The sequence below is a fragment of the Symphalangus syndactylus genome, chromosome 3 (genome assembly GCF_028878055.3).
Source record: "Symphalangus syndactylus isolate Jambi chromosome 3, NHGRI_mSymSyn1-v2.1_pri, whole genome shotgun sequence".
NCBI lineage: Eukaryota > Metazoa > Chordata > Mammalia > Primates > Hylobatidae > Symphalangus > Symphalangus syndactylus.
Window position 1 is genome coordinate 93268957 of NC_072425.2, and position 19099 is coordinate 93288055.

The window sequence follows — 19099 nt, forward strand, 5'->3', positions numbered from 1 at the left end:
CTAATTTTTTATTTTTAGTAGAGATGGGGTTTTGCTGTGTTGGCCAGGCTGGTCTTGAACTCCTGACCTCAGCTGATCCACCCGCCTTGGCCTACCGAAGTGCTGGGATTATAGGCGTGAGCCACCACGTCCGGCCAGGAACTATTATTATTAGTTAAATAAAAATATTTTGCTCATTGATGAACAGATTCAGAAAAAGGATCCCAACCCATCTGACTTAGTGAGGATTTATTGGACATTTTATTCATGCCCCTCTCAAATCTCAGAAAAGCCTTTTCAGATTTGTATTCAAAGTTTGAAAACTAACTTCTTTGATGAATTTTCTTTACTTTGTTTTTATATTGGCAACATTCACAAACTATGAAGCTATAAAAGGCACATCATGTGCTGTTCATCTGATTGTTCACAGACTCATCTCCACCAAATTATGCCAGTACTCCTTCTGGAGGACCACTAGTAATTTCACCAAATGTTTTGGTATGTCACGAGAGAAGCCGTGTTTCCCCAAGGTAGGAGAAACCGTTCAAAGCCAGAGGTGAGTGTCCCTGTTGGCTCCTTATCGATTTCTAGCTTTTCCCACTGGCCTCCTGGCAGCAATTCGCTGCCTTCTGTTCTTCCTCTCACCACTCCCTGCTTTAATAATAGCCACACTTGACATCAGCTTAGGAAAAGAACGCCAGTGGAAATCATGACTTTTTCCTCTCTCTTCTTCCAGTTACCTGCCAACCACACATTAATAGAACATTACTAATTAGCTGAGACTTTAATTTCTCTTGCATTGCTCATTAAAACAAGAAGAACACTAATAAACCTGACAGTTTGACCTTGATCATAGAATCATGGTTTTCCCACGAGCATTAACACCCTTGGACCATGATCATAGGGATTATAGGACTGCGGTGTTTGTGAAGGTGAGGGGGAGTGAAGGGAGATAGAGTGGAGTCAAAGCCAAATCATGAGGACCTTGGGGAGCTATTAAAAGATCTTTTTTAGAAGAATGTTATTGCCCAATTAGATTTTAGAAAGAAAATGGCCGATTTACAGGGGATATTAAGTACAATGGTAGGAGATGAATAGGAGGGCGTTTCCCTAATTCAGAAGAATTTGTGGTGGCCCAAAGTAGAGTAAAGGTTGCAGGAGAAGAAAGAAGTGGAGGAAATTGAGGGAGTATTTCAAGTTAGAGTTCAATAGACATTGCAAGATAGCAAGTTGTTAAAGTCAGGAACATTATAAGACATGCTATTGTCCTGATACTCAGCTATTATTAAAATAAAATGTTATTTGTTTATTTATTTATTTTGAGACAGAGTCTCTCTGTCACCCAGGCTGGAGTGCACTGGTGCAATCTCTGCTCACTGCAACCTCCACCTCCCGGGTTCAAGCGATTCTCCTGCCTCAGCCTCCCAAGTAGCTGGGATTACAGGCGTGTGCCACCACACCCAGCTACTTTTTGTATTTTTAGTAGAGATGGGGGTTTCCCCATGTTGGCCAGGCTGGTCTCGAACTCCTGACCTCAGATAATCTGCCCGCTTCGGCCTCCCGAAGTGCTGGGATTACAGGTGTGAGCCACTGTGCCTGGCCGTAAAATGTTATTATTATTATTATCCATTTAGAGAAATCTATATTACTGATTCTCAGGATTGCTGTAGGATTTATATTTAGTGTGGCATTTCACAAATCATATGTCTTAGCTTAGGCTTGGAGCATAGCAAGTGCTCAATAGATGACTATTATTTAACCATTATTAATTTTATGGAGCTGGGAGCTTTTATATTTAATGTAAAATACATACAGGTAATCACTAGGGTACTACCTAGGTACAAATGTATACTACCATTAATTTAAAATTAAGGAAGAATTCAGGGTTTCTTAATCTCTACAATAATCACATATATTGGACCAAATAATTCTTCGTTGGAGTTGATGGGGCAGGGGCTGCCCTGGGGGTTGTACATTAGCATCCCTGGCTTCTTACTCAGTAGATGCTAGTAGCATACACGTCCCAATCAGAAATGTCTCTAGACATTGTGAAATGCCCCCTGGGAGGCAAAAACGCCCCCAGTTGAGAAATGCTGATTTAGATGCAAGAGAAGAAAATATATTTATTAAGTGCTTATTATGAGCTGGGCGTTAAGCTAGATGTTTTCACAGACACTATACAATATAACCCTAACAAAAGCCCAATGTTATTTATTTGACCCCCATATCCCCAGTTTACCTAGGAGAAAACCAAGGCTCAGAGGAATAAACAACTTTCTCAAGATCCAGAGATCATAATTAGTAGCAGAGTGAACATTCAAACCCAAGTCTATCTGACTCTCAAACCAAAGATTGGCATATATTACATCATAACTGAGCTCTCTAATTTGGGGAGACTTCTATTTAAACCATCCAGAAGTTACTAATTTGAGAATATTTTGAAGTATATTAGTTTATTAGATTGAGCACTGGAAAATATTCGATGCATCAATTTATTCCTAGTATTTCAACAATAGCCCCAAAAGGTGTCTAAAATGCATCTAAAAATTTTGACCAGAAATGGAAAGAAGAAGAAATGAAATAATCTCTGAAAACTTTCAAATTGTTAAAATAAACAGAATGTAGCCTTACTAATCTTTACTATAAACTCATTAGGAAGGAGTATATTATTATCTTATTTTAAGATGATGAAACTGAGGCACAGAGAGGTTAAGTAATTTACCCACGATTATACAGCTAATACATGGTAGAACTGGGTAGGCTTTGACCCAGGCTCGAGTCCCTGCTGGAAACCACTGCACTTTACTAACGTTCAGGACAGGAAGCTGAACTGTCCAGCCCAGCTCATTCTCAGACTTGGTTTGAGCCCTGGCCTGCCTTGTTCTACCTACCTGATCTAACTTGACCTCTCAAGTTTTCTGGGTTCTTCTCAACAGTTGCTCTAACCAAGCTGCCATCTCTCAAGCTAGTTTTGAGTTCTGGGCACTGTCCTATCTTTTCCCCATCTCTTAGGTGGTGTTCTTATGTTTTTTAAAGAACTTTTCCGCAGAACCTAGATAGATTCGTATGGTTACCAATCAATCCAAACTAAAAAGAAGATCCAACACCGGCACTAAGCAACATCACACACAAGTAACTGTACTTGTTCTTGTCTTCTTCCACTCTTCCTTTCAGCGTTCCGTTTTCTCCTCCTGGCATCTTCTTAACCTTGACCATCCCAATATCCTCTTTTTCTGCACACTTCATTTCCTTTCACGTGCTCTGGAGTCCCATTTCTGCATGTTCCAGAGGTTTCCAGAGGTAAACTATTATATTCTCCCTAAAGATTGATATATTAGCCATCTCAGGGTATTTCTTTTAAATTAGAAGATTATAATCAATGATGCTGTAATTGTTGATTTTAACATCCCTGAATAGACATGTGTGATCTGAGAAAACTTTTGAATGTTCCTCAAATTATGCTTCATAACAACTCATTATTATTAGCTTATGAAATCAGCTTTGGGGACTGAGTTGAAAAAACAGATTTTCTCCTCTGCTCTCACACACAACACAGAAGACTTTTTTGACCAAGTGTGTGGGGCTTTACCCCACATACCATGCAAGCACTTAATTATGCAGCAGACACCAACTGTGTGTCCTCCAGTTGAATTTCTGCACCATCTTCCTGGAGATCGCATCAGATCTCACAGGTTCGGGGCTCAGTCCCACAAGACTGCCCCCCCACCCCACTTCTGATGCCAATTGCAAGCCCCAGGTTGTTTTACCTGTGCTTCTGACCAACTGGCTGTAAATTGGGGTCCCCATTACCCCCTCCTTGGACTTGAAATTTGCTGGAGTGGCTCACAGACCTCAGTGAAACACTTTCATTTACTTTTTTTTTTTAATAAAGGACATTACAAAGGATACAGATGAAGAGCTGCATAGGGCAAGGTATGGGGGAAGGGATGCAGAGCTTCCATGCCCTCCCCAGGGATACCACCTTCCAGGAACTTCCATGTGTTCAGCTATCTGGAAACTCTCTGAACCCAGTCTTTTAGGATTTGTATGAAAGCTTTATTACATAGGCGTAATTGATTAAATCATTGGCCATTGGTGATCAATTTAACCTTCAGGCCGTTTCCCCTCCCAGAAGTAGGGCTTCCGGGAAGCAGAAGTCCCAACCTTCTAATTTTGCCTTAGTGTTTTTGATGACCAGCCCCCATCCTGAAGCTGCCTGGGAGCTGCCAACCATCAGTCAATTCTTTAGCATACTAAAAGATGCTTATCACTTTGAAGATTCCAAGGATTTGGGGAGTTGTATGCCAGGCAATGAGGACTGGGACTAAACATATATTTCATAACATCACAGGGACTATGTCCATTAAACCCAAATAGTGTCATCAATATAAAGAATGGCTTCAAAAAGTTTATTATTATTGGCTTGTAGGTGGCCATTTGGTTCTGGTGTCTTCATGTGATCTCTGTCTATGTGCATATGTCTAGTCTCTGGCTCTCTCTGTCCTAGTCTCCTTTTGTTATAAGAATTTTAGTCATATTGCATTAGGTCCCACCCGAATGACCCATTTTAGCTTAATTACGTCTTTAAATGCCCTGTTCCCACATACAGCCACATTCTGAGGGACTGGGAATTAGGGCTTGAACATATGAATTTGAGGGAGACACAATTCAGTTCCTAACAAAAAGCTAACAAAAAAGCCCAACAAATATAAACTCCGGGGAATTGAAGGAAGTATAATCAAGGAAAACATAAAGCTGAATACATGGCTTAGCTCTGAATAGCATACTTTATCATAACAATATACCAGTGAATACTGATTTAACCAAAATTACAATACAACCGCATCAGGAGAATGGGGAAAAGAAAGTATGTATGTGTGTGGTAGAAGTGAGGGCAGGAAAGAGAAAGAATTAAATGCTCATTTCCTTAGTGAAAATTCAATAGCTATTTTCTAGAAGAGAAAAATCAAGAAGTAACAGCAATACCAGCAAGTGACTTAGAGAAAAGCTGATAAGTAACAAAAGATCACTTAAAAGAATTGAAGGTTGTTGCAACTGGGAAATGACAAGTGAGGGCAGATGTGCGCAACCCTTGCTAACTTAGAGAATTAGCCAATTCTTTCAATTCATATTATATGTTTATATAGCTATGCTAAGAACAACATAAAGAAAAGGAGTAAGGAGGTTGGGTCTTATTGTTTATTCTGTGACTACTGTGTGCAAGTTTCTTTGATTAGTACTTTACACTTGTCATCTCATTTATTTTTCATGACAACCTTGGAAGCAGTCAGAAAGGATAAATACCCCATATTGTGTAAGAAGAACATCGATTTAGAGATATTGTATGATTTGCTGTATATTATTAGATGGTTAGTGATAGAACCATTGCTATACTTCAGTTCTCAGTTTGACACCATTTTTTATTTTATTTTTTTGAGATAGGGTCTCACTCTGTTGCCCAGGTTGGAGTGCAGTGGTGCAATCACATTCACTACAGCCTCACCCTCCTGGGCTCAAGCATCCTCCTACCTCAGCATCCCAAGTAGCTGGGACTACAGGCACACACCACCATACATGACTAATTTTAAAAATTTTCATAGAGATGTGGTCTGACTATGTTTCTCAGACTGGTCTTAAACTCCTGGACTCAAGCAACCCTCTAATCATGGGCTCCCGAAGTGCTAGGATTACAGGCATGAGCCACCTCACCTGAAAACATCTGTTAATTTAATAACTATCCTTTTCTGGTACTCTAACAGGAATCATTAATGCAGATATTAGTACTTTTCCTTTTATTTTTATCTTTCTAAACATTAATAAAATATGAGACATGCCTGTAACTTTTTGGCTCTGTAGCATCTAAAACTCCTCCCCACAATTCAAGGAATTTCTTGTCTAATGAGTCTTGGTGGCAATCAGAAACTGCACCCCATTAAACAAGATATTTGCTTTTCCAGACTTCTGGCAGGGAGGGCATGGATTCATGACCTTGATGCACCCACTCTGAACTTCTAATCAAGAGCTAGTCATGCAAAGAAGCGGAGACAGTTGAAAGTTAATTCTGGTGGTGGTAGAGATGGAGAGAAAAAATATTGCTTTCCATAGCAGTGGAAATGGTGGCAGTGGTGACAGTAGATGTGTCCAGCGGCTGGTGCTGGTGACACCAACGGTACAAGCCACTGCTTCTATTGTTGACTGTTTTTCCACAAACAGTGTTTGTGGAAAGTAGTTCTGTGACATGGTTTTGACCATGGCTCCCTTTGATTTTGAGAACTTTCTGAACTTGATTCCCAAGCTCCATAATATCTATTCAATATCTTTTCGATAAATTATTTTTCTGCTTAAATCGACCAAAGCATGCTTCTGTCATGGCACTTCTGTTACCTTAACTAGTACTCATGCAAAGAAATATTCTTAGCCATGATGTCCAATAAACAGAAACTGACATTTTCAAATGAACAAAAAGTAAAATACTAAACAAAATATTATCAACTTGCCCTCCTCAAATTTATAACTGGTGACTACTTACATGCCATTTGGATTCACTGACAAAATGAAAATATTGTATTTATGAGAAAATATTCGAGTTTTTATTTACTCCTTCTTCCACTCAGCAAACATTTGCTGAGCATCTGCTATGTGCCAGACTCTGTGCTAAGTTCTGGGGGAACAGCCATGAAGAAAATAGACAAAATTCTCTGCTCTTATTGTAGTAGGGAAAGATTAAATAAATAATACATACAATGAGTAAATTATATATTATGACCTAAGTTGATAAGTGCTATGTGAAAAAAATGAAGCTTGGAGATTGTGTTGCGGGATCTTTGGGGTATTGCTTCACCAGCCAGAAACCTCTGTGGCCAGTGGCGCTTTTGCCTGAGTTTTGCTCTGTCCTGCTGGGCTGGTTCTGCCCACTCAGCCTGGAAGGCTGTGCTCAGCTCCTGCTACCAGCTTGGATCCCATGCCTGTCAAGGGTGAGCCAGGCACAGAGCACTGAGGGGTGTGTGAGCAAGTGTGGGGTCCAGCCGGCTGTGGCAGGACAGGCAGCTCCAGGGGTTGGCACGGGCACCAGCTTCCTGTGAGGCTGTGGCTGGGCCAGGTGTATCATAAGCAGCTTCCACGACTGACACTGGGGAATGTGGTGTGGTGCCCAGAAGCTTGAAGATGCCAGGAACTGCAGAACCCTAAAGAGGGTGTCACAGCCCTGGCTTGGGGAGCTCTTAGGTCTGGGTTCCCCAAAGGGCCTCAGCTCTTCTCTCCTCTCTTCTCTCCTTCTCTCTTCTCTCCTCTCTTCTCTCCTTCTCTCTTCTCTCCTTCTTGTCACCCACAATGTGGCAGGCAAGGGGCGTGTTTTTAGCCCTGTTTGTGTTACGGCTCTTTTAGCCCTGCCACTCAGCAGGTCTCAAGTTCTTGTCCTACATCCAGGAAGAATGAGGTACACAGACAACTGGAGGGTATGCAAGACAAAGGGGAGCTTTACTGAGCAATAGAACGCCTTAGAGAAGACCTGCAGTGGGCAGCTCCTGTCCATAACAAGGGTGCCCCAACAAGTGTCCAACTATCAGCAGAGAAGATAGCTCCTCTCTGCAGCTGGTCGTCCTGTTGTCTCCTCAAGTCTGGCTGAGTTCAGGGCTTTCATGGGCCTTAGAGGGGAGGAAGTGCTTGCTGATTGGTTCATGGGCAGCCACAGGCAGGCCCAGAAAAGGTACCACAAGTTTTCACTCTGGTCCATGGGGCTGGCAGCCCAGCCCTCAGCCTTTAGGCCCTCTCCAGCTTGAAGGTGGGGCTTCACTGGGGACCTGCCCCCATCTGCCCAGGAGCCTGTGTGCCTCCTGCCACTGTTCATGGAGCTCAGGTTGTTCATGCCAAGGGGCACCTGCAGGCCAGTGCCAAGCTGCCCTCAGCTCCTGTTTAGCCTCTCTCCCATGCTTGTTGGTGCCCAAAGTCTGGAGGGGGCCAAGGTGGCAGGGGACTGGTGTACCAGCATTGCCTCGAGTGTATGTACCCCCAGCCAGGTTGTGACAGCACCCAGGCTTGGGCTCAACTTTGCTCTGTTATCGGAGCGGGTGCTGACAGCAGGGAGAAGCCAGACAGCAGGAGGAGGCATTTCTGGGCCTGCAGGCGTAAGAGGGGCCTTCCTGGGTCCCCGAGAGTGCAGGGAGATGCCTGGGTCCACAGTGGCAGTTTGGGCAGCTGCAGCTGTGCCTGGGAGGATGGGGCTCCTGCCTGCTCCCAGCTCCCAAGAGCACAGGGGTGCCCAGGTTGCAGCCATGGCTTGGGCAGCTGTAGTTGTGCCTGGGGAGCTCCCGCCATCTCCGTGGAGCATGGCACCACCTCAGTCCCAGCTCTGCCTTGGGACCCCTCTCTGCCCCCTACTCCATTCCCAACCACACTGCTCCTCCACCAGCGGGTGACTCGGCCTGGCCCCATTGCAGCAGCTCCCAGGATGGCGGGCTCTGGTGGGATCTCCCAGGGGTGGGCTCTAGGGCCTTTCCACCTCCCCTCCAGGTTTTCCTGGCTGTGTCTTCAGCTGGGTAATCACAGGTTCCCAAGACACAGCAAGGAGTGAGGTTAAGGCCACAGTGGAGGCTCTGGGCCCGGGAGTGGGTCCTGCATGGCTGTGCGAGGGTGGAGGTGGTGCAATTGGCTGCCTTGGGGATGTGGGGCACAGGGGTCCCACTGCCACCACTGCTGCTCCCACAGCTGCTCCTGCTGTCACTGTCCATACCTCCCTGCTGCAGCTGGTGTAATGGCAGCAGCTGCTCCAGATGCGCCACCATCAATTGGAAGTGATAGAGTGAGGTATTGTTACATTTTAGTGGGGTTGAACAGAGTAGGCCTTGTGGAGGATGCAATGTTTGAACAGACTGTTGATCACAGGGAGGGAGAGGGCCACTGCAATATTTGTAGGAACACCACTGGGGACAAGCCAGTGCACAGGTCCAGAGACAGTATAGTGCCTGGGGTGGCTAAACCAGAATGAGCCAGGGAGAGATGGCAGGTAATAAGGTCAGACAGAGAACCACAGGCCCAATGTGTACAGGACCTTGTTGGTTACTGTAAGAACTTGGCTGAATGTAGCAGAAAACCACCAGAGGTTTTGAGGAGAGGAGTGACATGTTTTCACTTAGGTTTCCACAGATCACTCTGTCTGCTGTATTGAATGATTCTCAGTGGAGGTGAGGGGAATTTTGCCCCCCAGGGAGCATTTGATAATATCTGGAAATATTTTTGTTTGCCACTCCTGGGGGGCATCTCCTGGCATTAATGGGTAGAGGCCAAGGATGCTGCTGAGCATCCTAAAATGCACAGGACAGACTCCACCACCAAGAATTATCCAGGTAAAAACGCAATAGTAGCAAAGTTGAGAAACTGTAGGAGCAAAGTCCCATACATAGACCAGTGATTAAACAACATGATGAAATTCTGAAAAATTCTGTACTTATGTGTTAATTAAAACGGTATGTTATTGTATGTTTAGTACTGAAATCTCAATATTTACTAAATTTACGTAGAACATGAAACATTAGTTGGGAAGCATTTTAATAATATGCCCTAAATTATATAGGAGTAAAAAAAGAAACATTTCAATATACTTTTAGAATTTCTAAGTTTATTTTTATGGTGTTCTTATCCAATAAATTAAAACAATGCATTCATTTCTATCTTAGTTTAAAATGTTTACAGTACTTACACAGTCCATACCTTAAAAATATTCAGAAGTAACTATTTTTAACCAATCCAGACTTTCATTCTCATGTTTTTCCCTCTCTTTTCCAACATACTAAAATATTTGTACCTGCTGTTTCCAAAAATAGGTTATATTTTTTGGTTAAATCATTAAAAACCATGACTAGATATGTATTGTACATATCTTCAAATTTCACAACCATGCAGTGAAGTGTTATTTAGGTTATTTATATTGATTTGCTTTTTAAAGAAGTTTTAAAATATGGAGCAAAATATAATTTTTTCAACAAAGTTGACAAAAAGGATATAATTAATGTTGCCCTAAGGTAACAGAAACACGTAAGAGCCCAAAATATATGGAATGTATGCTAATTCATTTGTTTTTTTAATAGCTCTTACATCCGACAGTGGAATTTGTACTGCTCTAAATAGTTTTTTGGAACAAGGTATTATATGTATAAATGAATAAACAAATACATATACCCAAACTTAATATAGAAATATATCTGATTAAAGAGGCCAACAGAAATTCCATGATACAAAGCACGTTGTAAAGCTACCTGAAAAAGCACAGCCATTCAAAGAATTCTTTATCAAGTATTTGCAACAGCACATTAAAAATAATTATTTCAATTTCCAAAGTATGATTTGCTAATTTTGTAAACCAATATTCCTTCCTAAAATACGTAAATTTGTGCTATTTGCTGAATTCTCACTATGCGCTGCATGTCTAGGAGCTAGGAAATCACAACAGTATCGAAGATTGAGCCTAAGACATTTCTTAAAACATTTACTCTTTATTTTTATTTTATTTTACCTTAAGTTCTGGGATACATGTGCAGAACATGCAGGTTTGTTACGTAGGTATACATGTGCCATGGTGGTTTGCTGCACCTATCAACCCGTCATCTAGGTTTTAAGTCCTGCATGCATTAGCTATTTGTCCTAATGTTAAAGCATTTATTCCAAATCTGACCATTCTCTAGTCAGTTAGTATGAGTGATGTTATTATAAATATCTCAATTATTCTTTAGATAATGATGTTTATAAACAATGACTTCACCAGAAGCGTCCTTTTATGTAAACTGGATTTATAAAATTTATTAACCATTGGTTTTTGCTGCACAGCAGAAACCCAGATTCCATTTTGAATACTTGCTTGGTGAGGCATTAGACAGGTTCTTCATCTGAGACAAAATGTAATATACCAAGCTACTGTCATAATTCCAGAAATAGAAGGATATTAACATTGTGGCACCAATATTATGAATGCATAGTCATTATTGGACATCCATAAAAGAAAATTTTTGAAGTAATGAGCAAAGACAGAAGGAGATTATATGTATGTGCCATATAAATTGTTGTGTAAAATATAGGTCACTTAGGTAACTTATCTGAGCCTAACTCAACCTTTCAGGAAAGGCTGGAAAGAATGAATTCATGGACCTGAAATTCTCTGGGTCAGACTTGTTAGAGGATGAAACGAGGAAGGGAGACTTTAGACCTAAGAGCAGCTGCTTCCCACTAATTATGTCAGCGGATGTTAGGAAAACATGATCTCAAAAAGGAGGAGACGCAGCACTAATGAATATCTATGCAATATGAAGCTAAACAAGCCCTCACAGAGCATAATGAAAGAACTAGAGTTGCCAAAGCAAACCTAGGAAAGTTAGGACGTTGGAGGTCCTTAGAAATAAATTTGTGCTTTTTCATCAGCTAGTTCACGTTTGGACCAGAAGCTCAAGTTTTATCACCCACTAGATAATGATTTGAAGAAATATGCACACTTCCAGCATACTAGGCTTCAAATTTACCAAATTACATTCATTGCCTTCAAAGACAGCTGTGCTGTCTCATTCCAGGCAGCTATCAAATACAATGTACTTGCTAGGAGCAGAGCCACTCCCTTTACCCTTCCTAATTTTATCACTAGAGCAGGGGTAATCACATTTATTGTTGTATTCTGTAGCAGCCTAATGCAAGTACAGAATAAGCCATATCCAAATAGGATGCTTTTGGCTCCAAGCAACTTTTAAGCCCAACTCAAATTGGCAAATAAAGAAATATCATTAATTGTCTCTCATATCACTAAGTGCAGAAGTTGTGATAGCCTTAGTCTTGGCGTCCCCGTGAATCTCTGGGTGCTGCCTTTCTCTAAGTGTTGGCTTCATCAAGTTCGTAGGATAGTTAGTTACTGCCTTCATATCCAGGTAAGAAAACATCCAGAAGCAAAAGTACTCTTCTAGTACTCCCTTTTAAGAATAAGAGAGCCTCTCCCAGGAACCTCCCAGCAAATGTGCCCTTATGTCTCTATTACAGTTGGGTTAGATGCCTGTTCATTGACTAATCACTTGCCAGGGTTAGATGCCTGTTCATTGACTAATCACTTGCCAGAAGAGTGGGATTATTCTGGTTGGCTTAGACAGTTCAGGATCCACACATGGACCTAAGTGGGGCCACCTATTGAGTAGAATGGAGGAGGAGTGTGTACCAAAACTCAAACCCAAATTCTGTTGGACAGGAAGAAGGAAAGAATAGACACGAATGGACAACAAATAATGACCTCATATACTTCAATAAATATTGTGGATTGAATAAGTGAATAAAAAATGCATTCCCTTTATTTTATTCCTTTTGCCTTATTTATTCCTAAATAGAGGGTAGCTAAAATATTCACTAATGTAAGAATAATGCTGGTCAGGAATTCAGATCATTCTTAACAATGTGTTATAACTCTAAATCTATTCATATCTCAGGGTTAATGTTTTTCACAAATCTCTATATCATTTCTACAGTGGCATAGTTTCCTCTTAGTGGTCAATCTAGTATAATCTAGATTTTAAAGAAAACTCAAAATTTTATATATGAACTTTGATGAAATATTATAATAGTTAAAATGCCTGTTAGAGTTTGGCATCTGAATAAGACTTTAATTTTTGATGGAGTATGAATACTTAGGCAGCTTAGCACCCAGTCAATTACTGATCAATAAGAAAACTCACATTAGCTTATTTACTTATCCCATGACCACTCAGAAGCTGTTTTGGGTATGAAATCCTTTCAGTAATACATGGACTAAACCAGTCTCTTTCATAAAGAACAAATTAAGTGATAGTGATTTTAGAAATGTGAGAGGAAAATAAATCTCAGGATCCCAACAGCACTAAGCCAAAGGGAAAAATCAAACTAGGAACTACTTAGGACAAACCTCCCTCCCATTCTATTCCTAAAAAAGATAGCTACTAAGATAAAAAAGCTACACACCTCTCTCACAATTTGTCCACAAGGAAATTCTTTGGGGACAAAGGACACACAGAACTCAAAGTGCTTCCTCTGCTCACTGAGATAGATGCATATCTGATTGCTTCCTTTGGAAAGGCTTATCAGGAACTCAAGAATGCAGCCATTTGTCTTTTATCTACCCATAATCTGGAAGCCTCCTTCAGGTCACAGGTGGAAAATTGATTGAAGTCTCCTGTCCCTAAAATGCATAAAACCAAGCTGTGCCTGGACCACCTTGGGCCAATGTTGTCAGGACCTCCTGAAGCTTTGTCACAGGCACGTGTCCTTAACCTTGGCAAAATAAACTTTCTAAATTGATTGAGACCTGTCTCAGATATTTGGGGTTCACAGAAGTAATATATTTTGTTGCATATAAATAATCAAGCACGAGAAAAAAATTCAGCCTTTTGTTGTGTTCCTTTCCTGCCCCACCCCTTCAAAAACAAAAGAAAGTAAAACAGTTGATGGTGCATGCAATCCCTTTCTAAGCGCAGATGCATCTGCAAGTCCATTGTGTGCATATTCAATGAGTAGTTGGAAGTCAGATGATATCCATTCCCAGAAATATTCCAAAAAAATTATAAAATCCCTAATTATACCTCTCCCTTCTAGACATTTGTACATGTTCTTTCCCTCCAAACTGGACACCACTGAACACCACAGGAACACACACTAAAGACAAAGATTAGTCACTTTTGCCATGCCTGATGATTTTCATCTTTTTCTAACAGAAGTCGCACAATGTGACCGAGGACAAGTTTTGGCAGTGTGTGTGTGTTTGTGTGTGTGTGTGTGTTTGTGTGTGTGTGTGTGTGTGTGTGTGTGTGTGTTTGAGATGGAGTCTCACTCTGTCACCCAGGCTGGAATGCAGTGGCACAATCTCGGCTCACTGCAACCTCCGCCTCCCGAGTTCAAGCAATTTTCTTCCTCAGCCTCGCGAGTAGCTGGGATTACAGGCGCCCGCCACCACGCCCAGCTAATTTTTGTATGTTTAGTAGAGACAGGGTTTCACCATGTTGGCCAGGCTGGTCTTGAACTCCTGACCTTGTGATCCACACGCCTCGGCCTCCCAAAGTGCTAGGATTACAGGCATGAGCCACCGCGCCCGGCCAGCGGTATGTTTTTTTTAAAAGCATTTTGAATTTGTATGCTCTAAAGTGGCGTGTGCACTTTCCATTCCAGCTGTTAGCTGCCTGGGCCTTGAAGGTATTTGTGTTTGTTCTCCTAGAAATTATTTCAAGCTTATGAGATTTATGCTTATAGTTAATATCAAAGCACTTTCATTTTCCATTTTCCACTTAGTTGGTGTTTAAAAAGACTAAGAATGAAATAAACTATTGAAATATTGTTATAAACATGGCTGTTTACAGATTCAGTGCTGAGATCTGGACTTACTACTTGACAGGCAGATGACTACTGAAAACTCAAATTATTTCTTTTGTCAGCTAGTGTTTGAAAGTCTATATTCAAAATGCTAAGATTGGGTTATCAATATACTGTATAATGAACAAATACAAGCTGTCGGAAGATGAATTTTTGAAAGTTGCAAACAACCTAGTCACTAACTTACTGTAATGATTGTCTGGGTTTGAATTTTAGTTCAGTCTTGCTCTTTTGCTTGGAAGAAGCTTTGAGTCCAACACTCAGGCCCTCACTATGAGGGAGGGGTAGGAGAACACTGCCTCCTTAACCCTAGCCCTTAAGAGAAACTTCAACAGCCACACTTGGTGATCTTGAGACATGTTCCCTCATTTGGGGGCATGGTGGCCTGGTGCCTGACACTTCCTGAGGAAGTTAAATCAGCTTGGATAGTGTATTAGTCCATTTTCACACTGCTATAAAGAACTACCCAAGACTGGGTCATTTATAAAGAAAAGAGGTTTAATTGACTCACAGTTCTACATGGCTGGGAAGGCCTCAGGAAACTTACAGTCATGGTGTAAGGCGAAGGGGAAGCAAGGCACCTCTTACATGGTGGCAGGCAAGAAAGAGCATGAAAGAGGAAGTGCCACTTTTAAAACCATCAGATGTCATGACAATTCATTCACTATCATGAGAAGAGCATGAGGGAAACTGCCCCCATGATCCAATCACCTCCCACCCAGTCCCTCCCCTGACACGTGGGGATTACAATTTGAGATGAGACTCAGGTGGAGACACAGAGCCAAACCATATCATTTTGCCTCTGTCCCCTCCCAAATCTCATGTCTTTCTCACATTTCAAAACATAGTCATGCCTTCCCAACAGTTCCCCAGAGTCTTAACTCATTCCAGCATTAACCCAAAAGTCCAAGTCCAAAGTCTCACTTGAGACAAGGCTAGTCCCTTCCACCTATGAACATGTAAAATGAAGAGCAATTCAGTTATTTCCAAGATACAATGTACAGACATTGGGTAAATGTTCTCATTCCAAATGAGAGAAGTTGGCTAAAACAAAGGGTCACAGGCCTCATGCAATTCTGAAACCAGGTGGGGCTGTCAGTCATTAAATCTTAAAACTCCAATATCTCTTTTGACTCCATGTCTCATATCCAAGGCATGCTGATGCAAAGGGTGGGCTCCTATGGCCTTGGGCAGCTCTGCCCCTGTGGTTTTTCAGGGTACAACCCCCAAAGATGCTTTCATGAGCTGGCATTGAGGGCCTGTGGCTTTTCCAGGCACATGGTACAAGCTGTCGGTGAAGCTACCATTCTGGGGTCTGGAGGATGATGGCCCTCTTCTCACAACTCCACTAGGCAGTGCCCCAGTGGGGACTCTGTGTGGGGGCGCCAACCTCACATTTCCCCTCTGCATTGCCCTAGTGGAGGTTCTCCATAAGGGCTCCACCCCTGCAGCAGACTTCTGCGTAGACATTCAGGCATTTCCATATATCCTCTGAAATCTAGGTGGAGGTTTCCAAAGCTCAACTCTTGTCTTCTGTGCACCTGCAGGCCCAACACCGTGTGGAAGCTGCCAAGGCTTGATGCTTGCACCCTCTGAAGCAACAGCTCAATCTGTACCTTGGCCCCTTTTAGCAGCTGGAGCTGGAGAAGCAGGGCATCAAGCCCTGAGGCTGCACAGAGCAGCAGGGCCCTGGGCCTTTGATGCCCTGAAGATCTCTTACATGCCCCAGAGACATTTTCCCCATTGTCTTGGCTATTAACATTTGGCTCCTCCTTACTTACACAAATTTCTGCGCCTGGGTTGAATTTCTCCCCAGAAAATGAGTTTTTCTTTTTTACCTAATGGTCAGGCTGCAAATTTTCTAAGCTTTTATGTTCTGCTTCCCTTTTAAATAAAAGTTTCAGTTTCAGATAATCTCTTTGTGAATGCATATGACTGAATGCTTTCAGAATCAGCCAGGTTATGTCTTGAACACTTTGCTGCTAGAAATGTCTTCCGCCAGATACCCTAAATAATTTTCTCAAGTTCAAAGTTCCACAGGTCTCTAGGGCAGGGGCACAATGCCACCAGTCTCTTTGCTAAAGCATAGTATGAGTGACCTTTACGCCAGTTTCCAATAAGTTCCTCATCTCCATCTGAGATCACCTCAGCCTGGACCTCATTGTCCATATCACTGTCAGTATTGTGGTCAAAACCATTCAACAAGTCTCTAGGAAGTTCCAAGCTTTCCTATGTCTTCCTATCTTCTTCTGAGCCCTCCAAACTGTTCCACCAACCTCTGCCTGTTACTCAGTTCCAAAGTTACTTCCACATATTCAGGTTATCTTTATAGCAGTACCCCACTCTTCCAGTGCCAACTCTCTGTATTCATCCATTTTCACACTGCTATAAAGAACTATCCGAGACTGGGAAATTTATAAAGAAGACAGGTTTAATTGACTCACCATTCCACGTGGCTGGGGAGGCCTCAGGAAACTTAACAATCATGACAGAAGGTGAAGGGGAAGCAAGGCACATCTTACATGGTGGCAGGTAAGAAAGAGAGCAATGGAGGAAGTGCGACTTTAATAACCATCAGATATTGTGAGAACTCACTCACTATCATGAGAACAGCATGGAGGGAACCATCCCCATGATCCAATCACCTCCCATCATGTCCCTCCTTCAACATGTGGAGATTACAATTTGAGATGAGATTTGGGTGAAGACACAGAGCCAAACCATATCTGGTAGCAACTGGGAGGTACCAACCCTCTTGGCCTCTGATTGCAGGACAAAGATATGTGAGTCTGAGGACTGGGTATATTGACCTGGGACACTGTATAAGGGATTCTGCACATGAGGGTGACTTGCTAAGGCCAAAAGACCGTCAGTTGTAAATAACCCTGGGATAAAGGTGAGGTGAGCCAGGAGTGGCCAGTGAAGAGGATTCAGTGTTGGAGAGGCCTAGCAGAGGAACTTCTGAATAAGCCATAAAGGGAAGGATCAACTTTGAACATCTGTTAGTACTACAGGGTACAAAGCAAAGAACTTTGCTTCTCCCTTGCCTTTTTTCTACCACTACGCCACCACATTCCATACCAAACCTGGAGAAGGCTGAAGTGGAGATAAGAAGGAAGGAAAACAGCCAACCATGGCTTTCTAGTTAATAAAGAAGGCAGGTGGCCATCTGCAGTCAGCCATAGCTGGATATAGATGGGGGCGTATCTCATTTGTGATTGAAGATTGACAGTTGACTATTATATTCTCATTTATGAACTGGGACTATGACTATGACTCAATGGGCTGTAAGATTTTGTATTACCTAAGAGAGATGAAAAAGGTTATGGGGCTGCCCAGGTTTTCTTTCAGGAGTCTAAGTAGGAGTAGCTTCCACTAAGTGGCTTTGATAGGACATGGGAGACAAAAGTAAAACTGCAATTTGATAGCACCTCACAGATTGCCCTTATTCAATGTATCTCGTGTGTATATATGTGTATGTATACCAAATATATATATATATATATATATATATATGTACCAGATATATATGTTTTATATTGGTTTCTTAGCTGAATTTAAATTTTAAGAAAAATTTTAATACTTTTAAAGATTAGCTCTATTAGGAATATAAAATTAAGATAGTAGTTTAATTTTAGTAATTGAAAGATAAAATACAACACTACCTTGTTATGATGAAGCCATAAGTATTTTAATTTTTTAAACCTAGAAAGATCAATGACCTCTGTCAGTTCCCTGGAAAGAAAAAAAAAAATGTGAACATTAGCAACAATTAGTTCACATATAGGTAAGTCTGGGCATGTAGTTAGCATGGCTTTGTAGTAACTAGAAAGGCCTCTTTTTGTCCTTTCAAAATTATTGGCACACTCACCTGCTTATTTCAGAAATTCCATCATTATAACTTCATTCACTTGGATTAAGATTTTGTCAGCTAGTTAAAGCTAATACTTGAAAGGGAGCACTTTATCACATTAGCAAAAATTTACACCTCATTATGGCTGAATTTATTGGAACCTTAATTCAAAACAAGTTTTACTGGGGAGAGGACAAAGGAAAAAAGTGAAGCTGATACTGGACTTTCAAGTAAATGTGGGAAACGTAGCTGGGTCCTGCTTCAATATTGTCTGTGGGGTTATTAATGTGGGGCAATAACCTTGAAGTATTTGGCCAGACTGGACTCAGATGGAAATTGCAGGACACCAAGAGACAGACACTGTGTGAAGTGCTTTATTCTCCCTTTATTTATTAATTATAGGATTAAAATATTACCCACTTCTCTTGAACTGTGTGAGATTCCATCTATCCAAGTGGTCTTGGTTCTTGTTGCTAAGGCAGCTCACTCATCAAAGGGGCAGATGTGGGTTTGGGAGAGGGCCCTGTGTGAGGATAGTTGGTCATTTGATTGATGTGGCCTGGGGTAGTTGGATCTCTTATTTCTCAGGGCATACTTGGAACCCAAGTATGTATACATGTACATGTCTATTTATTTATCAAATGCTTATAGATCACATATTGTGTGCCAGGTACTTTTCAAAGCATAAAAATATCAATATTTATTATTATTACAGATATTAATTCTTTTATGGTAAAATTTTATCACAATTATTTTAAACCTTGGGATGCTGAAGGACTAATATTTTTCTAATTTTTATAAAAACATACATTTTTTGAAAGCATGCAAACATTTCTAAACAAAATAAACCTTTTTTTGCCAACTTTTATATTGAAAAATATCAAACCTGAGAAAAGAAGGAATAGCACAATG

At 41.4% G+C, this 19099-nt stretch overlaps 1 protein-coding gene across 2 annotated transcripts in view; it reads right to left on the reverse strand.

Annotated features, from left to right (window-relative positions):
* The window catches only part of LRRC72 (leucine rich repeat containing 72), a 56367-nt gene that overhangs the window by 27280 nt on the left and 9988 nt on the right, over nt 1–19099 (reverse strand). For both annotated transcript variants that reach the window (XM_055272534.1, XM_055272535.1), the window contains exon 3: nt 18000–18069. In XM_055272534.1, coding sequence (XP_055128509.1) covers nt 18000–18069 — 70 coding nt within the window. The remainder of the gene's footprint in view (nt 1–17999; nt 18070–19099) is intronic.